A 23,404-nucleotide genomic window follows, 5' to 3' on the forward strand; every position below is an offset into this window, starting at 1 on the left:
TTGTAATTACAAGTATAATATGCAGATGTGTCCACTTCCATATGAGAACTACAATTAACAGATTTTGGAAGTCAAACACAGGACTTTTCCTTAGAAGCCAAATTTCAGCATGGATAAAAATTTACTGGTGATTTGGCTCTTGTCTAAGCAGTACACACACTGCAACTCCTTCAGCATCTCTGAAGGATTTACCAATTCAACCATACAATTCTTACAAATCAATCCTGAGTTTCTACAGAAAGCTGGCTGATCTATAGCCTTTTGGTTCGAGTAAATACAGACAGTAAATGTAATGCTACTAAGACATCAAAATGCTGTTACATAATTAAGCTGGTTATTTTAAGCACTTAAAAACCTTTGCTAAGACATTCTCACACATACCTGGAAGAAGCCAAACTTTGACACACATTTCATTCTCACGGGAAAAGCTAAACAAACCCTGTTTAAAACATGATAAAAGCCTTTTCCTTTGCTTGCTCACTGAACTACCATAGAAAGAGCTCAGTGGACCTGACAGATGAAGTACAAGCCACAGCTATTACATATACATTTCCACTAATAGTTGCCTTCATCTAACTGGACAGAATTATCAGTAACTGTTTTTATGTCTGAACTGTAGTCAAGTCAGTGCCATGACAGGATGGGTTTGTAAAGTGTCTCCTCCTGAAGCCACGCAATTCCCACTTGTATTACAGTCACTTCACCTTACTTGGTTCCTTGGTGACTCAACTGCTAAATCATCTATTTTACATGGATATTATAGAAATTTACATTTTAAGCTGCATTTTGACAGTCACCCTGCCTAATCTTTTTTTAACCTCTCTCCAACATGTGAAATACTTAAGATTTAATGCAAGACTTGATTTTTCAAAGTAAGCAAAAAAAAATCTAGAGTCATACTAGAGAAAAAGAGGTTGGATCCCTGTCCATTACACTCTTTCACTAGCAATGTAATTTATCATTGGAACTGAAAGTATGCATGCAAATACCAAATATTACATGATAAAAGCAGGCAGAAGTTTTGCCTGTCCTCTAATTTCTCATTTCAGTAAGCACCTCAGAAGTATCATACATAGTCCTCAGAAGTCACAATTTTGGTAGCAACCATATAACCACATCTAATTCCATAAATGCTGGGTTTAAAACAGTAAATCAGATCTGTAACACCCTAAGGTAATTTACATATGCAATAAAGATTCTACACAATGTGGAGAATAACTTCACAAATTTGCAGCCTTAAGTTCTCAGCCATCAAACTGAATTTTAACAAATTTACAGCAAACAAGAGAAATCTCTAAATACGATTCTCCTCCTACCATCAATACCAGCACTATTACAAATTCAAAGGTAGGAAAAATATGCAAAATACTAACAATCCAAGGACATGCAGCTACAGATTGCAAGGCATTCCACAACCAAAACTGACAGCTACCCCTAATTCCAGAATATGTCAGACAACACTTGATTCTCCTGATTTAGAGATGGGCATTCACAGTCAATTACACATCAAAAACTACAACAATGCATTAGAAGAAGCCACATTGATCTAGCCCTATTCTTGTTATGGAAAGTAAAGTACACTCGCACAGCTTTTCAATCATGTCAGTTGAAGCCAAAATTATCTTAGGTGTCATTAAGTTATATTACAAGATTAGTTTATAACTTATTTTGCTTAACCATCCCAAGCACTGCACCAAGTGTTCACCTATTTAGAGCTATACTTGAAAGTCACCTGCCAATTATACAACAGTTCCAAATGTATAATCATATTTTAAATCACACAGAATTACTTTTCTGTTCAGTACAGCATCACTGAAACAAAGCTAGCACTTTAAAGCACATCTGACATGTCAGATGCAAAAGGATGGAGATCACTTGTTATCTGGAGTTACATAAATTCAAAAAGAAATATGTTTTGGGGTTTTTAAAATATTCACCAAATGCATCGTTGGCTCCTTAATACATTAGTTAGAGCCAAAAGTTTCTAGGAAAGGACATAGGTTGTAAGCTCCTTTTTATACATACGTTAGGTAATAAGCGATTTATTGTTCAGAAATGTGTTAGCAGGTTTAAAAAGAAAAACCTTTCCGGGTTTTAACGGACTCTAAGCCCAGACAGAATACATAAGACCCCTGCTGTTCTACACCAGGATATCACTTAGTATCAGTTATAACTCGGGCGGGGAGCGGCCATCCCTTCGCTATTGTAAAACACCTCTATGGAAGCGGAGCAATTGGGGAAGGCGGCTTAGCCTTTGTTCCGGTTCGGTTTGATGCTGGAGCCGCACCCGGGAAGACTCCGGGACCGCCGTGGGCAGCACAGACCCCCCCAGCTCCTCCTCGGCGCACAGCGCGGGGAGCGAAGCAGCAGCTACGGACACTACCCAACCCCACCAAGCGGTGCGGAGCGAACAGCATCCCCTTCGCGGAGCATCCTCGCTAACTCGGGCTCGTCCCTCACCTTGGTTGACCAGCCGCAGGGCGTGAGTGAAGGATGGGTCCAGAGAGTCCTTCTCGGCCATCAGCTCAGGCAGATACTTCTCATCCATGGCAGCGGCGGCCTGCAGCGGAGGGGCGCAGGGTGCCCCCACAGGAAAGGGAGCAGCGGCGGCGGCGGGAGTCCGAGTCCCAAGCGGTGTCAGCGGTAAATCCTCGGAGGCAGCGCTTCCCCCCGGCCGCCTCCCGCCCGGGGCTGCGGGGACGCATCCAGAAGGAAGCGCCGCAAGCCCCCGGCAGGGAGCGGGGAGGGAAGGGACGCGGACTGGGGGGACACCCCCAAAACAACCGGACAAGGGGTGCGGAGAAATCCCTCAGCAGAGGCGCAAGGGGCTGGGAAAGGGGAAAAGACGCGGCCCGGGAGCCGCTGGCCCAGACGGGACGGGCTGCTCGCAGAAACGAGCGTAAAACAAGCATAAACCGACAGCTCAGCCACCGGCGCTGCGCGGACTGAGCAGGCGAGCCCCTCGGCGCTAGGTTTAAATAGTCTCGCCGAGGCCACGCCCCCAACAGCCCCCGAGCACCGCCCCGGGCCTTTGTCCCGCCTCCCAGCTCCTCCCAATGGGAGGTATCTTCCCGCCTACTCAAAGGACGGCTTCTATTGGGCGGTATGTCTTGTCAGTCAGAGGCCGGCCGCAGCTTCGGATTGGTGGATCCGTGCCCCTTCCCACCTGCCTGCGTCTGTCGCGCGCCCGCCGGTTGCCGGCGCGGAGGCGGTGTTGAGGTAATGGTGGCACGGGGTCGGGAGCCGGGAGGGTGTGAGGCACTGCGCGGAGCCGCGTCTCCATTAAACTCCGTTAAACAGCGGACCGTCCCCTGGGAGGAGAGCCGGTGCTGTTGCCAACGGCGCCGGCGGACCTGCGGGCATTCGTTCCCTGAGCTGCTTCGAGGCCACGGGAAACGGGATCAAGGAGCCACTCCAGGTGTCCCTCCTTCGGTAGAACGTACTCAGCGGCTGAGGACTCGCTCCCCGGGGCAACGGCGCGTGAGAGGAACCAGGGCAGCCAGGGCGGTGCCTTACAAAGCTCATTGGGGGGGGGGGGGGGGGGGGAGGGACGACCACAAGGAAGGGCAGGGTTTGTTTTTAAAGAGGAGAAAACCCCCCATCTTCTTTTTTTCCAACCAAAACAGCGGTACTCTTTATTTACGCAGCATTTTATACTTGACCCCTCCAGTAACACAAAGCACTTCATAAACACTAGCCAGAAAAATCTTACTTCCGATGATTACACCGGTGGGCCGTTATAAGTGGGTTTGTGATTCAGCAACAGCCTGTGTTACAGGCAAAAAAAGTTTTAAAAGACCTTGTGCAAGCCTATTTTCCTTTTTTTTTTCCTAGTAGATAATACGTTAGATTATTATTCACTTTGATCTTCGGCTTTGAGGTTTTACATAGCTTCCCTATTAGACCTCAGGTTTTTCATCAGTGAATCTTTGGTGACAAAAGCCTGAAGGAAGCAAGACCAGTGATGCACTTTAACACAGCACAAGGGCAAACCAGAGGAAAGTCACTCAATCACTGAAGCCAAAACTGTGATGTTAAGTAATATTTTAAACCAACATTCACTGGAAAAGACAATAATAAAATTTAAGTGAAAGCTACAGTTAAAAAAAAACACTGAAAAGACTCTTTTATCTATGTGAATCAAAATAAGCACACATTTACTTTTTTCTATTTAATGGAAAATAAAAAGAGGTCTGCAGTGTATCTTGGTCATATGCCTGCAAGATGGGGATAAAGAAGCTCTGGAAACAAAAAGCACCAGGAATCACTCAGAGCTTGGAAGCAGAGGTTAAGGCTTCCTTCTCAGAATTACATGTGCTCTTTCACCTTTAAGACAGAAGGACTGTATATTAAGGTATCTTATTTCTTCTCATGTTTTACAGGCTGGAATATCTCATAAAACAATGTCTGATATGTTACAGTGTGGAATAAACTTGATTTACATTCTCTCTACTACCTTTCCAAATAAATCTTGACCCAGGATGAATAGAAACAAATTTACAAATTTATATATTAATTCTCCTGCATGACATCAAGTTTGAGGGATACAACTAAAACATACAAGCAACAGGAAGAATTTGGATTACGATGAGTGTTTTATTTCAACCTTCCATATACATTTTCTCTATAAAAGTACTGAAATGCGGCCATCTGTTGTGAAATAGGCAGACACATACAACTTTCACACACAACAATACGTAGGAGTGTGATGTTTATTGGATGACCTGGAGCAAAATAATCCCTGTCTTTGTCAGTAAAGCAAGAAAATGTATTTAAAGCCCTTCTACAGCATACAGGACCTCAGAGAGAAAAGTAGCTATACTATTACAAATGCAGTAAAACACAATGAACCTTTCTTGGAAAGAGTCATATTCTCACTGGTAACTGATTAAATAAACATTTAGTGTTTTAAAATACTACTGTATTTCTACCCAAATTATACCATTTCCCTCTGGCTTGCAACAGTGAAAGGCTTACTGGAAGTCTGAAGACTTCTTTTCTCACCAGATCTATAATAGTAAAGGAATTACAAAATTCTCCACATTTTACCCTGTTGTTCAAACTCAAGCCTGCACATAACAAGCACAATATATTGTTTTCTCCAATGAAATTCACTAGGATGTAATAAAACAAGAGGAGGACAGAAAAGATGGGAAATCATGAGCCTCGGGCCATAGAAAGCAGCCTAGGATGTGGTTAGCTGGGAAAAGCCTGCTGAGCATGAATCTTCCTGTCAAGGAAAGGCAGGAAACACCAACTTCTTAAGCACTGATTCACAGAATCATAGAATCACAGAATGGTTTGGGTTGGAAAGTACCTTGAGATCATCCAGTTCCAGCTCCCCTGCTATGTGCAGGAACACCTTCCACTAGAGCAGGTTGCTCCAAGCCCTGTCCAACCTGGCCTTGAACACTGCCAGGGATGGGGCATTTACCACTTCCCAGGGTCCTACCTTCTATCCTTTCTAAAAATGACAGCAATGTTTCCCTTTTTCCAGTCACCAGGGACTTCACCTGACTGCCATTACTTCTCAGATGTTACGGAGAGCAGCTTGGCAAGTACATCAGCCAATTCCCTCAGGACTCCAGGATGCACTTCATCTGATTCCCATAGACTTAGATATGTTCAGGTTCCTCAGGTGGTCTTGAACCTGATTTCTCACAGTAGGAGGGACTTTGCTCCCCCAGTCCTTGCCTAGTAAACCATCCACTCAAGAAGTGTGGGAAGAAGGGTAGCCAGTGAAGACTGAGGCAAAAACATTGTTGAGTACCTCAGCCTTATCATCATCAGTTATTACCAGTTTGCCAGTCTTGCTCATCAGGGGGCATACGCTTTCTTTGACTTTCCTTTTCTGACTGATGTACCTGTAGAAGCCCTTCTTGTTATTCTTTGCATCCCTTGCCAAGTTCAGCTCCAGCCTTGGCCTATCTGACTCTATCTCTGCACAACTGGGCAGTGTCCCTATACTCTTCCCAGGTTACCTGTCCCTGCTTCTACTGCCTGTTCTTTCCTTCTTGCCCTAGGGTTTGACCAGCAGGTCTCAACACAACCATGCTGGCCTCTTGCCTGGTTTCTTACACCTGGGGATCAAGAGCTCTTGTGCTGTATAGAAAGTGTCCTTAAAGGTTTGCCAGCTCTCTTCTGCTCGCTGGTCCCTGAGGGCAGTTTCCCAGGGGGTCCTGTTGACTGATTTCTTGAATAGCTGGAAGTTTGCTTTCCTAAAATTCAGGTTCCTGACTACTCTTCACCTGCCCCTTACCCCTCAGGATTGTGATCTCCACCAGTGCATGATCACTGCAGCCTCCCATCTTTGTCACTGATTAGCTCACTTGTGTTAGTGACCATCAAGATCAGTATTGTATCTGCTCTGGTAGGGCTATTACCTGGCTTAAGGCAATATTATTACCAGGAGTCTCCTGGATTGCCTACAGCTCACCATGCTACTTCTCCATCAGACGTTGTGGTGGTTTAAGTCCCCAGGACAATTATAGCCTGCAAGCATGATGCCTCCTGTAGCTGAAGTAACAGGGCTTCATCAATAGAATCATAGAATAGTTAGGCTTGGAAAAGACCTTAGCATCATCAAGTTCCAACCCACCCTGCCATGTCACCCAAGGCTCTGTCCAGCCCAACCTTGAGAACCATCAGGAATGGAGCATTCACAACTTCCTTGAGCAACCCATTCCAGTGCCTCACCACCCTTGCATCAAAGAATTTCCTCCTTATATCCAGTAGGCTCCTCTTGATCACATGGCCTATAGTAGACGCCAATCACAAGGGTGATTTTACCTAAATTACTGCCCATTCTTATTTATTTTTTTCATATGGCGAGTGTTATTCCATTTATTCAATGATCCTATCAAGCTGCTGCTGAGCATGGCAGACTTTCATGCCTCTAATGTAGTTCTTGACTCTGATTTAGCTCTGGGACCCTGATTTAAAGCTCAGACCACAACAGACTGTTAGAGAATCATTAGTTATTTGAGACTTAAGCTCATTAAAATGCACACAGCTGAAGACCTATAGAAGCAGGGTCTATTTTGGGAAACAGTTTGTCACAAATACCACATCTAGTGAATATGTCCTTGATGTGACTCACCACAGTTCTGATTAGCATGTTGCTAAGTAGGTTCTGGCTGCCTTAGTATTCCAATATATCACTTGCCAATTTTTATTGGGTATATTGAAATTACAGTCACACTCCTTTCTCTGATATACCTGTGGCCATTTCTTTTTTCTTTCCAAACTTGCATGTGTGTGAAAGTATGAAAAAAATACCTGTAAGTAGTATAAAAAGAGTATACTGTCATATCAAGGCATCTATCATGAGCCACTTTCAAAAGCTCTGGATGCTTCCAATATTTCATACCTTTCTCTTTTATACCTTTTGCCCCATAGTTCAAAGGTTAGGCTAATTTTTGTCCCTAATGAAACATTTCATTACCAGCTATGTTAAGTTTGTTTATTTTAAAAGGTTTGTTCTCTAATTTTCATATTGTACTCACTCTTTCTCTACATTTGTTTCTTAAAAAAAAAAAAAAAAAAAAAAAGGTTTGTAGGAAGAAAGTATTTTGTGCTAGGAAAAAAAAAAGGCTTTCAGGCATGTAAGTTCTTTGCCACCATATTTTTAGTCATTATAGAGTGCCATACCATCACATGCAGCTGTTCATCCATTTGTTTTATAACTTGATTTATGGTGTTAAATATCAGAAATGGGCTTGCAGGAGCCTCATGAAGTTTAATAAGGGGAAGTGGAAAGTCCTGCACCCGGGTAAGAATAACACAAGGCATCAGTACGTGCTGGGGGCCACCCAGCTGAACCGCAGGTTGTCAGGAAAGGACGCGGTGGTGTTAGTGAGCACTAAGTTGAACATTAGCCAGCAGCGCACCCTTGCTGCAAAGAGGGCTAATTGTGTCCTAGACTGCATTAGGAGGAGAGCTGCTCACACGTTGAGAGAGATGATCCTTATCCTCTTGATTCATACTGGTGAGCTGTATCCATGTATCCAGTTATGGGCTCCCCAGCACAAGACACAAAGAGACAGTAGTAGATAGAGTGCAGCAGAGGGCCACGAAGATGATGAAGGGACTGGGGCATCTCTCCTATGAGGAAAGGCTGAGAGAGCTGGGACTGTTCAGCCAAAAGAAGAGAAGGCTGAGGGGAGGCCTTATTAACATAAATAAGTATCTGAAGGGAGGATACAGAGAGGACAGAGACAGGCTCTTTTCAGTGGTGCCCTGTGAGAGCACCAGTGGCAATGGGCACAGACTGAAACACAGGAGGTTCCCGCTTAACAGCAGGGCACCTTTTTTTACTGTGAGGGTGACTGAGCACTGGCACAGGTTGCCAAGGAGGTTGTAGAACCTCCAATCCCTGGAGAAGTTAAAAAGACATCTGGACATGGTCCCAGGCAACTGACTTTAGTTGATCCTGCTTGAGAGGTGGGGTTGGACCAGATAACCTCCAGAAGTCCTATCCAACTTCAGAGATTCTGTATTGTAAAAAGATATGCAAAAATATTGTTTTAAGTGCTCTGTGCCTTATTCAAGTTGTGCATTTGTTTTTTTTTATAGTGTTATAGTGCTATCACTGAAAGAGTCAAGGGTTTCTGAATCTGAACTGCTTACGTTTAGATTCTGCTGTCCCTCTGAACACGTATCTGTGATGAAAATAAGGAATAGTATCCACATATAACTACTATTATGATTTTACATTATTGGAGGGCTACTCAACTTCTGCTTGTTATGTATCAGCCTACAGTGTGTTTCCTTGAATGAGCTAAGATACTACAGTAGAACAAGGAAATGATTAAATCTTTCATGTTATGGGAAACATCATCTGTGAAATCATTCAGACTGTATCCCAATACCATTTTCATCCTTCCCAACTGGTCTAGACTTACGCCTTAGTCATCCTCTTCATTATGTTCTTCAGCTCTTGTAAGAAGAAAATATTTTTACTTGTTTGAAGCACTAACTGTGGAGAGTTACATGCATATCTATTCCTAGACATAACCAAAATGATTAACACCAGTTTTCCTTCTAGTGTAGTAGAATTTTAGATGGCATCTCCTTGTATCTTTTCCCTGTGACATTAGGATTTTGCCATAATATTTTGTTGCTGTTGTTTCAGTATCGGTATTGAAAACAGCTAATTCCAAACAGTCCTTTTTGTATATCATTGCACCTTCCTTCAAAATCTCATATGCAGCAGCTGTGATAAAAACTATTTTCTTGAACTGCCACCTTCCAGAGAACTGAAGTGGGTTGCTAGAGTTTGCCTGGCCTGAACTGTTGGTATCCAGGTAGAATACATAGTACATAGAATGTATGAGAGCTGCAGAGCAAAAATATTACATCATCTGTAGCAGGTAAATTTAGCATTCCACCTTATTGTTCTTTTTAGGTCTGAAAAGCTAATGCACTGTGTCAGCACAGTCTCTCCAGTTTCTAGTGCAGTAATTGAGAGAATACATTGCAGTGAGTTCACCACCGTTTTCATTATATTCATGCATGCCATGATCTAAAGGGCTTTTTGCTTTCCTTAAGGCATTTTGCTAATGGCAGTTGTAGCAGTGCACATAGTCATGGAACTGCATGCACATATACCTTGATCATATGAGGTGCCTGTAGGCATCAAGATGAACTTTATTTTCTCTGCTTAAAGTATTTTGTGAGATTAGAAAATCTTTTCTAATTTTGTTTTTGTCGTGGTTTAAACCCAGCTAGCAATTCAGCCACACAGTCTCTCTCTCACTCCTCCTGCTTTCTCCCCCCAGCTCCCAGAGGGATGGGGAGGAGAATCAAAAGAATGTAACTCCCACGGGTTGAGATTCTTATCTCAAGCCCAGTAACTAAGGTATAACACAAACCACTGCTGCTACCACCAATAATAATAATTATAAGGGAAACAACAAGGGAAGAGAATACAACCGCTCACCACCCGCCGACTGACACCCAGCCCAACACGAGCAGCGATCTAGCCCCTCCAGGGTAACTGCCCCCAGTTTATATACTGGGCATGACATGCTGTGGTATGGAATACCTCATTGGCTAGTTTGGGTCAGGTGTCCTGTCTCTGCTTCCTCCTGGTTTCCCCTCCTCCCTGGCAGAGCATGGGACTCAGAAAGTCCTTGGTCAGAGTAAACATTACTGAGCAGCCACTAAAAACATCGGTGTTATCAGCACTGTTCCCAAGCTGAAAGTCAAAAACACAGCACTGCACCAGCTACTAAGAAGGAGAAAAATGACTGCTACTGCTGAACCCAGGACAGTTTTAAATAAGGTGCAATATTTTTACAACTCCCTTCCCCAGTATTGGCTTTGTTTCTGCATTTATTTAAAACCTAGATTTTGACATTTTTGCATATATACTTGCTAATAATTCATATAGCTCTAATGATGCAAAAGATCAATGCTATCATGATGGAAAGACTTTATTTGTGTATTCTTATTCTCCTGGGTCATATTTGGATATAAACACTTCTTTATTACTCCTTTCTTGATCCTCTAATGTACCTATAAAGGAATGTTATACTATTGCTAAATTCCTCTGCTAGGAGCTTTTGCAAAACTGTATGCTCTTTACTTTCCTGTTTTCCTGAGTAGTATGCTTATAGTGATTTGCTTTGTGCCCTTTGTGACTGTCTTCTGTAATGCTGAACAATCAACATATATTACAAACCTTGATGCATCTGGTAGTCCCACATACCTCTTTCATTTCTCTCAACATGGATGATGCGAAATCCAGTACACCCTTATCTTTGTTATACCTGTCTTCCTGGTTGCATCTTTTTTAGCACATTGTGTTATGTGCTAATGAATGCTCTCTTTTGTTCTTAGGACATCTTTTTCCAGTGTGAAATTGTTTGTTACTCGTTTTTTACTCTTAAATTCAATCCCGTAAAAGCCTGTCTTTCACAGACTGTCTTTTCTAGCTACCAAGGCCTCATTAGCCATAACTTACCAGTTGTCTTAGTAAGACCTTGATGTTTCTCATGACATTTATCTGTTTATGATGATGTGTTCTTTAAAAAGAAAGAGATATGATAATGTGTGTTTTCCTGTCTGCTCCTATGAGATTACTGGATACCTGAGCTTTGAAAACACCCCTGCCTTTTTCCTAGTTACCTAGTGGAATGAGTGGCTATTCAGGATGAAGAATATTATCTACTCCATCCCTGAAAAAAAATTAATTGCATTAATATCTTCTGTATCCCACTATTTTCTGCCATGCTTTTATGATCTACCCATGGCCCATTTCCTTCATTATTCTGCATGAAACCTAGAGATGGGTTGTTTTTTTTTTCTGAGATGATATCAGAAAATACAGTTGTTCAGGCTGCTCAGATCCTCAGAGAACTAGGGTAAACTAAAGTTGCTATATAATAGAGGCCACTTGGTTATAGTAGTTATTGCATTTGCTTTTAAACAGAGTTAACTCACACATAGTAATCATTAAGCTGTCTTAGAAAAAGCATTTCTTAAGCCTTTCTTAAGGGAGAGAAGGGTTAACAGTAAAATGTCCAGTTAAATTTAGTTCTAATGGAACATCTTATCATTGTGGTTTTGTCTTATATTCTGAAATAAAATGTTTCCTCACTTAAACTTAATTTTCTTTTTTTTTTTTTTGCAATAAACAAGCTAACTATTACAGCTCTAAGTTCAGTATTTCTTGCTCTAGATAGTAAATAGAGTAATTTCTATTTCAGTAACAGTCTGATTGCATTTTTAAGTTTTCTTTTGTATCAGAATGAACTGAGATTTAAACTGCCTGCTCTGCAATATGGTACCACATTGAACAGTAATCCTGAGTTCTTTATAATAATTCTATGGTTTAGAATGATTATGTGAAATACATAGCCATATATGTATTTCTCTATTTGAGATAAAGTAGCCGGGATGGAAGTATCAATTAAAATTGTTTATCAAGATTCATCCTCCCATTAATTGTCTCACTGTAGGAAGAAAACAATATCTGTATCATCCATTGTTTAAATGCTGAGTACTCACAGCATCAAGTAGAATTACATGGAGATGATGAGAGAGATATTACAACAGTAGTCCCAACCCCTCATGTTAGCTTTGCAGTTATAAGGTGATATCTTGTTAGCTGTCTTACAGCCTTCTTTATTGCATGCAGTATTAGGAGTGTTTAAAGAGATTAGATAATTTCACCATTTCACCTTAAGAGATGAAAATCAGTTTCACCTGCCCTATTAAAAGGAAATAAACTCCAGAAAGACAGGTTATAATCACAGATAATGCGTTGGAATTTTTAGGGTGTAACAAGAAGGAAAAAAACCTTACAACAGTATTCATTCTAATTACATTTTTAATAAATACCTGAGCACTGATAAGTCCCAGGGGAAAGTGCTCTGGAAACACAGTCTGGCCACTGTATATTAGGAGATTGGCTTTTGAGACTTCAAAAGCAATTTTAAAGGTTATCTCAGATTTGTGAGTCCTAAACGTGTTGTGGAAACAAGACAAGAACACACAAAAATAGAGCAATATAAGAACTGTTAGGAGAGCTGTTGCTTTGCAGAGTGCTAAAAGAAATGTGGCTATGAGAGGAGAAAAAGAAGTCACTGGCAGAAAGAAAAATAACCTGTTTCTACAAAGTGTGCCTGAGAATTCAGTGGGTGAAAATGACCCGATTCCAGAGTTTTAATTTAGAACTCAGTTGGAAAACAATAGTCCTGATATGTTCACAAATATCACAGCACTCTTTTCCACATATTAAGTTTTAGCAAAATGAGGGAAAATAAGAAGCAGGACTATCCCATTGTAGCTCAGTGCATAAACTGGAATGTTAAGACAAAAATACATCTTTGCTTTACTGGTACAAGATTTTAATTAAATGTAGTTTCCCTCCCCCAATCATTTTCCTTAATAATTTGGGATATTGACTCAATGCAGTTCTGTGATTCAAATTGAGAAATACATTTTTGTCAAAACCAAGTTGCTAAAAATCAATAGTTTGAATTTTATTGATGCACTGTCTTATTTTGGCAGTGTACAGCCATGAATGTACTCTCAGGCAAGAAACGCTTAGTAAGGTGCAAAATGTATCCAAGCACATATTTCCTTAAAAATAATACATCGATAGGCTAGAACCTCAATTCTGGGTCTTATTCACAGGCCTTTAGATAGTTGTTTGTTTGTTGGTGGTTTCTTTTTTGTTTAATTACTGGAGAATTAGAAACAATGCTTCCCAAGGAAACCACTTCTGTTTTCTTAAGGAAACAGTTAATGTTGTCATAGAATCACAGAATGGTTTGCGTTGGAAGGGACCTTAAAGCCCATCAAGTTCCGACTCCCTGCCACAGGCAGGAACACTTTCTACTAGAGCAGGTTGCTCCAAGCCCCATCCAACCAGGACTTGAACACTGCCAGGGATGCAGCCACAGCTTCTCTGGGCAACCTGTGCCAGTGCCTCAGCACCCTCACAGGGAAGAATTTCTTCCTAATGTCTAGTCTAATTTACCCTATTTCAGTTTAAAGCCATTATTGACTTTTGAAGAGTTTACCTCTTCCAGAGTTGAAGTAAAAGTGCATTGCTTGAAAAGCAGGATATGAATCATAGAACCATAGAATCATAGAATCATTAGGGTTGGAAAGGACCTTAAGATCATCTAGTTCCAACCCCCCTGCCATGGACAGGGACACCTTACACTAAATCATATCACCCAAGGCCTTGTCCAACCTGGTCTTGAACACTGCCAAGGATAGAGCATTCACAACCTCCCTGGGCAACCTATTCCAGTGCCTCACCACCCTAACAGGAAAGAATTTCCTTCTTTTATCCAAACTAAACTTCCCCTGTTTAAGTTTTAATTTGTTACCCCTTGTCCTATCATGTCTTTTAAATTACCTTGAGAACCTAAAGATATCTTTATAGCATTAGTAGTTAGTAATTGATGCATTTATCCTAAATCTCAACTTTGCTGCTGCAGCAAGTCCTGAACATTAGCATAACAATCCCAAAGAACAAATGGGTCCCTAGCTGTAAGCTTCTCAGCTAGTGATTTTTTCATTTATTACTGTGATTTTGTTTTATTCTGGTGTTTTGCCGCAGATCTTTTTTTTCCTATGGTACAATATGCACTTAAAATGATCTCATTTTGTATTTGTTTTTCAATAAACAATGTGTTACACAAATGTGCCATATTCTTGATTGTATTGTAAAACAAAGACAATGTTCTAAATAATTAGATTTTTAATATTCATTATTGTATATGTGTTATTTTTATTCATGATGGCCTATCTTATAGCTATAAGGATAATAACGTGATCTCTTATATTCTATATTGCATTAGGTTTCCACAGCAAGATTAGGAAGCAATCCTAAAAATATCCAATCCTAAGTATAACCAGATACATTTCTATTTCATTTTTGTTGTATCGCATAAATAGAACGGCTATAATTTTATACTAGTAACAGATCTAATTTGAGTACAAACACTTCAGGTAGGCTGGGACAAATTAAAGCATAAAAGTGGGAATGTGTGAAGGAAACATATGCTTCCATTTCAAGATTTATGGTATTTAGCTGTGGCAATTTTAAAGTCTTGCCGGATTTTCATATGGAAGAAAATACTAATATTCAAATGTCCTTAACACAACAGGCCAGTGGTCAACTGGAGATTGCTTTGGCACAAGCTGTTGTCCTCTACATGCAGGAGAAAAATCAAGAAGATATCTTCTCCTTGACAATGCATTCTTACGGTGAGCTGCATGATACAGAGCTGAAGAAAAACAGAGTGGAACAGACCCTACAAAGTCATCTAATCCAACAGTTTGCTGAAGGAAAGAATCCAGGGGACATTAATACCTGCTGAACTGCCTTGCCAGAAAATTGGAAACAGTGCCCCCAGTAATGGCCTTTTCTTATTCCTACAGACATCTCCTTTGATGTAAAGCATTACGGGATGCAAGTGCACCAGGGCAGAGCTCACTGTAGGACTTCAGCTTTTGCCCTAGAGCTGTAAGACAATGTATATAATGTTATCCCACTTCAGGTTATGCAGGTTGCTTTTACTCATCCTGCATCTTGTTTGTTAATATTTACCCACCCTAAAGAATATTAATAATGATGTTATGCTTTTAGAATCTAAGTCTCTATACAAATGCCTAGTTACCCTTTCTTATATTAAAAACATGAGATAAAAACTAACTTTACCACCCACTATACTATTTTCTGTGGTATTGATTCTTTTTCAAGTTAATTCAGTCCTCATAGAAGATGCTGAGTTGACACCACTGTATCTGTTATCTTTTTTAGATGTGGAGTGAGTAAATCACATGTAAAGGAGTCCATGTGTTTTCCAAACTGCTGTTCTAACATGTTTCAGTCTTCAACAGTTATGAAAATAATATTATCAATATTATCTCCCAATTAACCCCTTTTTAACTAAAAAGGTTAATGAGTAGTCTATTGTTTATTTAAAACCTCGTGCAATGAAGATGCTGCAGGCTAATGGTCTTCTGTGTCTCACTAAATGTAAAGGCCAGAGGAAGGCACTTGTGAAAGGTTAACATAAAAGTTATGGGCTTTTGAAGAATAAACTCAGAATAAAATCTTCGTAGTTAAAATGTTAATGCTTCAGTCATTTTAGTGAGATTGCCATGCACTGCAGTCTGCGGTGGGTGAAGTTCAGAAAACAATATTCAATCTCGAAATTGCTCCAAATGGAAAGCACTTCAAAAACAGATGTGGAGAGTATTATTACTACAGGTGGTATGATAAAAGATCTTAATTCAATATAAAAAAAGGAAGTCAAAAGAGGTGCCTAATTTTTCTTTTCTATTGTAAGCTTACAAAACCTTAAAGGAATTTAATATCAGATGAGAAAAGCAAAGACTATAATTTGAGAAACAAGTTATTTTCTTCTTAAAGAATGAAACTGAAGTCTGTGGGCTATTTGGGGAACTAATCTTACAGGCTGGTTCATCCATATCAAGGAGCTTTAAAGATCTGGATTTATGGCATTTCATTGTTTTGGTTGTCCTGAGATTGAGAGGACTAATATTCATGTGAGGACTAATATTCCACAACATAAGCTATTGTTAATAAAACTAAGAAAATTTAGCCCACATATTCATTTAAAAGACATAAAATTACATTGAATATGTCATTTCAAAAACAGATGAGACATGGGAAGAAAAAATAATAAATATAAGCTAATTTAGTGTTCATTTAATCTTTGATGCAGCAAACTGTTACTTATTGAGCTCTTAACTTTTATTTTCATGGAGGGTTTCTTGGTTTTGTTTCTGTTTTGGTTTGGGGTTTTCTTATTAAAGAATAGAAACCCATACATCATTTTATACTGATTACTTTTATCCAGATCTGCTGATGCAGCAGGAGTCTTTCCTGGAGTAATTTCTAACCTTATTTAAAAAACCCAGCATCAACCTCCATCCTTAAAAACCACAAACCCCTGTAGCCTCATGCACAGCTAGTGATGTTTGTAATGTGTTTCTTTATCCTAATAGAGAAAGGAGCAGCCCAGGAATTCGGGATCCATTTCTGATTTTCCAGAGTCTTAGGACCAACTCTTCAAAAAGGCTCTAATATTAGAAATTTTGAAACAAATTAAGGGTTATCATGCATTAAAAATGTGGAAAATTGTATTATATTAACAAATCCTTTGTGGTTTCGAAGATGTTTTAGGGCCCCCAAAATTGAAGCTTTTGATATAGCCCCGGATGTTTCCTGTGCTACGTCATTGAACACTTCCCGTGTTACAGAATTTCATAGTAACTTTTGTTCCTCCAATAAGTTTTGTTGTAAGGAAATCAGTTATAATGTACAGCAGTGTGCAGATGCTACAGTAAAACATGCTGAGAAAAGCTAAGGTCCCTACAAAAGAGTAATCATTTGCCTTTGTTTACAAGTACCTGCAAACCCTGAGCTGAATACAGCTCTACAATACCAAGTTGTAGTGGCTGCAACAACTAGGTCTTAAAATCCAGCCCCTGACAAAAGTTTAAGAAGGAAATTTAGGGTAATTTTATTAGCACACTGGCAGAAAGGGATGAAGAACTGGTAGTGTTGGATAAAACTGTATCTTACTATTAAAGACAACATGGCAGTAGCAGGAGACTGTTAGGATGTAGTAAGGATCCACAACCTTATTAGTGCCATATTAGGTCTAGGCTGTCTGGTGAGTTTAGAGCCTGTTGTTTTGATTTCTTTCTGTGAAGAAGACAAATGCTTTTTATGAACAGAGGGTAGGACAGTTTGGTTTGGCTTTTAGTGCTTGCTTCATAATGGGGTCTGTGAGCAACACGCAATAATCATCCATTAGAATCTGCTAAGAGAGGTTTTCTTTTTCATGTCTTGATAGCATTTATTGACATTATGGTGCTTTGGTAATAGCTATGACTCCATTGCGCCAAAGGTTGTGCAGGCGTTCAACTTCAAACATATGTGCAGACCTCTTATGATGGCCTCTAGCAAGCACATTGATAATGGGGACAGAACAATGCGGAAACCTTCACCAGAATGAGTCTTCTGCAACTTCTTACTTTGTCAAGACTGTGAGTCTGTGGAGTTGCTTCAGTGAGCAAAGATATCCTCCAAGAACAGCTTCTCTGTCCAGATATTTTCTATGGCAGTGCTTCATTTAAGTAGGACTCCTTCAGTTCTAGCAAATCAGAGTAAAACTGTCTCACACCAGCACTAAAGACAGATGGATAAAGAACTGCAGAGATTTTCTGCGATGGTTATTTTTTTAGGCGGCTGGTCCCAAGAAATCAAAGCCAAAGCCGACCATATGCTTTCTGTGCAGTGCTGTGTGGAGAACTACTTCCCTTGATGAGATGCTCCAAAGACCTGCAGATTCACTAGGGCACTGTTAGTACCTCTGATCATGGGAGAAGTCCAGTTTTTGTGTCCTCTCTGCAGTTTAGGCACCACAGTCAGTTCTGTAAAGGAGCTGCTTACACACAGCCTCCTCAGAGCCCAGAGTCAAAACCAGTTCATAAGGGAAGATGCCTAATCTGAAAGAATGGAAAAAACCTTGTGCTAAAAACATGGTGATGCCCTCCTTGTACAAAATAACTTGCTGATTTTAACAATCACAAATGCTTTTACACTAGTGCCTCGAGTGTGGAGTCCTGGAGTCCTGACTTGCCCTCAAGATTCTTATTTATATCCATTGACTATCGAATGCAAAACAGTAGCCTGTAGGTACAAAGTATTCCCCTGTGTTGAAAAGGAGGGAAGATTCATATGGCAGGAGGAGAAAGGATGTGAAAGAGTGAACTGCTGACTAGAGTAGCTTTCTAAGAGGGGAATATCTTCACAAACAAGTCAGTTTTCAGCAGGTTCTGGGTACATGCTGCAACTGCTGGACTAGTATAATGATAGATAACTGCTGCAGCTTGGTTTTTATAAAGAAAGAAGCTACAGGTGCATTTGGGCAGCATTTGACCTTTTGTGGATGTGTCCCCACTGTTCTTAGAAGGCAACTTCCAGAGCAGATGTCTGGAATACTGGGCATTGCCCTATGTGTTTACTGGATCCTAACAGAGCTCATGCTTCAGGCTTTTGGGGGAAGAAGGCAGAACCACACCTGCTTGGATAAAAACCCACCGTATTTGTGTACAGGATGTGTACCATAAAAATATCCACAGTTTGGTTTTTATACATACTTTTCTTTTTAATTGTTCTATGAGTCTATGACGCTATGACTATTTCTAAATCCTACAGCTAATTTAGTTATAAAATTAACTTAAACACCTAGTGAATCCATTTTCTATGCATATAAGGAATGCAAAACATCTCACAATCGATCCTGCGGGAATGGAGACTTTCCCATTCCATTTGTTCTGCTGATGGAAAGATGCAGAGAAGCAGCAACTTGTGACATATCTCAGCATCTCCATGTTTATAATGTTTCTGTATTTTTTGGGGGGAGGGGGATAAAGTGTTGGGGTTCAGATAAGCATTTTATTGATAAAGCCCTCATAAATCAACAGGAAAAGGATTTACAGAGAAGTCCTCAGAGCCTTGTTTATTACAACAGGAACACCACAGCATGCCAACTGACAATAAACAATCTGTGTGCATAATTCATTTTATTTGAGGGAAGATGTGAGGAAAACTCAATGTGCTGAAAAGTACTTTTGTTTTTGTTAAACTAAGGGAACCCCTTGGGATGCCTTCCCCCATTTATCACTTCCCTTTGAGAAGTAAGCAAAGCTGTGTATGCCTCGGTGTACGTGTGAGTTTCTAATGTCTACAACAACAGAATAGAATCACATTAGGCTTTCGAAGCAGCTACATTTCTTCATTGTTCTCGTGTCACCTTTCCCCAGTTAAAAATACTCATCGGCATGATTTATAGCACATAACTAGGTACATGGTCTATTTATGCATTCTGGTTTTCACCATCGTTTTTGTTTTGCCCTTTTCCATAAAAATGCATATAAATCCAATAACTCTCCGAAGAATAAATTAGAAAAAGATGAAAAAAAAGTGTCCTTTGAGCCTATCTTTTAGCTTTACAGCTACTACATTATCAAAATGGGAGAAATGACAGCAACTTCCAGACAGTAAAGGTAAGAAAGTGCATATTTTCTCATCTAATTTCTTGCATGGAAAAAAAGAATCTATTTCTGTATCTTGGTAAAAGCAGACAGAGCTGTAGTTAGTTTTAAGGTAATTTTCAGGAATAATGCAGCTGATTTTGTTTTGATTGGTGCAAATCAAAACCCAAATTACGCTGTGAATGGAATTAGGCTCATGTTAGCAGTTGAATACATCAGGACAAATACTGTTATTCTTATTTCTAAAACAAAAAATCTATTCAAACTGAAGAGTATAATTAATTTTAGATGAGAGCTTCTACCAGGTCATGACATTGTACAGAATATTGCTGAGTTATTAATTATGATGATTACTCTGTTCAGTTGCAAGAGGATTGTAGTTCGCAAGCAATCAACAGTTGTTTATAGGTTTCTACTCCCACCAACTTGTAGAAACAATATTTTTCCTTAGAGCAAAAAAGAGAACGAACTAAAAATACTCAGCCCTGTAAAAGTTCATGTTCCAAACAGTGAAGGTAGGTGAGCTTCGTTTGGTCCAGACCTCTCTGGAGCTGTCTGCCCTGAATGGCTTCATTTATAGTAACAACACTGGAAATACAACCTGCTGCATGCTCTCTGATGAGCTACTAGGTGCAACTGGTTCAAGAAACCTGTTCTGCTTGCCCATAACCCCAGAAGTCTGAGGATAAGTGAACAACTGAGTTGTTTAATAAAATCAATTGAACTACTTCCTAGCTGCAGGTTAGCTCTGGCACCAAGACTGGAAATGGCAGCTTAAAAAAATGAACTTTCTCTGTAATATTATTAACCCTCATGAGTACAGACATGAAAACACATTTGCATTATTGTGGCCTTTCAGTACTTAAAAGGAGCCTGTAAGAAAGATGGGGAGAGACTTTTTAGCAGGGCCTTCTGTGATAGGATGAGGGGTGATGGTTTTAAACTAAAAGAGGGGAGATTCAGGCTGGATGTGAGTAAGAAATTTTGTACAGTCTACACAAAGTATGTGAGGGAGGACCCAGGGACCTACAGCCCTGTTAATCTAACCTCAGTGCATGCAAAAATTAGGGAGAAGATTACACTGGGTACCACTGAAAGGCATTTAAAGAACAATACAGTCATCAGGCACAGTTAACATTGTCATCAGGTTCCTGAGTAGACTCTGGGACTTAGCATTTCTTGCCTTCTAGGAAGACATTAGGCACTGTGGGGCACAGCTGCTTTGTAATCCCTGACTGTGTGAGTCACTATAGAATAGAATAGACTATTTCAGCTGAAAAGGACCTACAACAATCACCTAGTCCAACTGTCTGACTACTTTAGGACTGACCAAAGGGTAAAGCATGTTAAGGGCATTGTCCAAATGTCTCTTAAACACTGACAGGCATTTGGACTTGTTAAATTTCACCCCATTAATCATAGCACAATGCTCCAATCTATCTAGACCCCTCTGCAAGGCCTCCTGTCCCTCAAGAGAGTCAACAGCATCTTCCAGTTCTGTATCATCAGCAAACTTTCTCATGGTGCTTTCGACTCCTGCGTTCACATTGTTGATAAATGTGTTGAACAGGACTGGTCCTAGAGTTGAACCTTGAGGAGCAGCACTAGTGACTGGTGAGGAACAGCCAGCCAGATGTAGCCCCTTTCACTATTAACCTTTAAGCTTTGTGCTTCAGCCAAGTCTTCACCCACCACACTGTGACCCTGCTCATCCCTCAGCTGAACAACTTATCCAGAAGGATGCTGTGAGGGACAGTATTACAAACCTGACTAAGATCTAGAAACACTTCATCTACCACCTTCCCCACATCCACTGAGTGGGTGACCTTATCATAGAAGGGTAGCAGATTAGTTACACAGGACTTTTATGAACTCTTGTTGACTGTGACTGATGACTGTATTATTCTTTAAATGTTGTTCAATAGCACCCAGTGTAATCTTCTGCATAATCTTTGCAGGAACTGAGGTTAGACTTGCAGAGCTGTAGGTCCCTGGGTCTTCTCTCATATCCAGCCTGAATCTCCTCTCTTTTAGTTTAAAACCGTAACCCCAGGTCCTATCACAACAGGCCCTGCTAAAAAGTCTCTCCCATCTTTCATATAGGCCCCTTTTAAGTACTGAAAGGCCACAATAAGGTCTCCCAGAGCCTTCTCTTCTCCAGGCTGAACAACCCCAACTCTCTCACGTTCCTCATAGGAGAGGTGCTTCATCCCTCTGACCATTTTTGTGGCCCTCCTCTGGACCCTCTCCAACAGATCCATAGCTTTGCTGTTCTGAGGACTCCAGAGCTGGACTTCTCTAAAGCATCTTACAAGAGCTTCATTACAACAGTACTGAAATGCATGACACTCATACATCGATTTATCTCTACGATACTGTGATAATTTGAGAATTAATCTTTTGTGGATGAAGATCCAAAGCACAGAAAATTGCCCAAAGATAAAACGTGACAGAGCAGTGGATTAAATTCCAGCTAGCACCACGCAGAGCAAACCATCTTTCTCTGGTGTCCCGGTGTATCTCCATGATGTGACCTACCCTAACTCGGCCAACATTGGAGCATGGCAGAGAGCGAGCCAGTTGTAGAAGCAGAACTATTTAATGTCATTGACTCGGGTTTCAGCTCCTATCCATTGTCTCAGGTGACCTGTTCTTAGGAGCACAGCTATCAATCATGGAGCTGATTTGCATTTCCTAACTTTGAGTGGAAGCGAAGTTAAAGCCAGATGTTTCCAAGCACACGCTCTGGGCACAGACAGCTATGTCAGGTGATATCAGAGAGTCCCATGGATTAGCCAACAAGACTCACTAACATTAAAACTTCTGCACTAAAGAGGAGTTTCAATTCAGATGTGTATTGTGTTTCTCTCAGAGTGTTCTGTGTAGTGAGCTAAATAATTCAATGCATAGTGTACCTTAAAATTGTTCCCATTGGGTTCTTTGCATTAGAAATGCTTCTATGCTTCATGCTATCAGCAGGTCGTTCTGTGTTAAAGGGGATGGTGTGACATTTATCTGTAATTGGGGGGGGGGGGGGGGGGGGTATTTCTATCTTCAGGTGAAAAAAGGCAAATAACCCGCATGTGAAATACTGTGGGTAACAGCAGAAATGGAAAATATCATAATATTATATGCATGATCAGCTTCAGGAATTAAACTCTCATATGTATGGACCAATAGAGATTATAAAGCATTTATTAAAATACATTTTTCATATGCTGCTTTTATTAGAAAAATAACAAAAATCCTAAATAAATCTGTATTTTCCAAGTTTATGGCAGCTTTTACAAATCTACTGCATTAGACAAGAATATTAAGTAAAGCCTTCTCTGACTCTGATACTGTATGAGTGAGAGTCAAATTTTTGCATGAGGTTCCTTCAGAATCATAGAATCCATGGGCGGAAACGACCTACAATGTTCTTCAAATTGAAAAAGAATTGTTAAACCCATGAATAAAAATTAGTTAGGTGCATCTGGAAGAAAATAAGGTTGGCTTTTATGGACTTTTATTATGATGACAGACAATATAAGAGCAGGATGTCTCTTGTGTGATTTCTGCTTTTCATCCATGTTGCACATAGCTTCGTTTCTGCTTGTGAGGTTGTAATCAAATGGCTTGATGCTGGGGAAAATTAATAAATCACAAAATCTAATAGGAAACAAATTGAAGGGGTTTGGTCAAAAGAAAAGAGTCATATTTTATCACCACTTTCAGTTTCTTCTTTTTCATAGCAGTTTGCAGTTTTGAAAGATAAGACATTCCTTAATTTCTAATTTACAAAGAAGCTCCTGCATCATCACATACAATTTGTTTTGTTCATAATAGCTCTCATTTTGCTATA

General features: G+C 40.2%; 1 protein-coding gene across 3 annotated transcripts in view; it reads right to left on the minus strand.

Annotated features, from left to right (window-relative positions):
• Positions 1-2,883, minus strand: part of KHDRBS3 (KH RNA binding domain containing, signal transduction associated 3) — an 89,257-nt gene extending 86,374 nt beyond the window's left edge. For all 3 annotated transcript variants that reach the window (XR_008974965.1, XM_057429772.1, XM_057429771.1), the window contains exon 1: positions 2,461-2,883. Coding sequence is in view for 2 of the 3 variants with exons in the window: in XM_057429772.1 (XP_057285755.1) it covers positions 2,461-2,548 (88 nt within the window). In the remaining variant the exon portion in view is untranslated. The remainder of the gene's footprint in view (positions 1-2,460) is intronic.
• Positions 2,884-23,404: the final 20,521 nt, after the last annotated feature.

The sequence above is a fragment of the Pezoporus wallicus genome, unplaced genomic scaffold (assembly GCF_028554395.1).
Source record: "Pezoporus wallicus isolate ANWC-B61680 ecotype Strahan unplaced genomic scaffold, APGP_CSIRO_Pwel_v1 contig_7545, whole genome shotgun sequence".
Lineage (NCBI taxonomy): Eukaryota > Metazoa > Chordata > Aves > Psittaciformes > Psittacidae > Pezoporus > Pezoporus wallicus.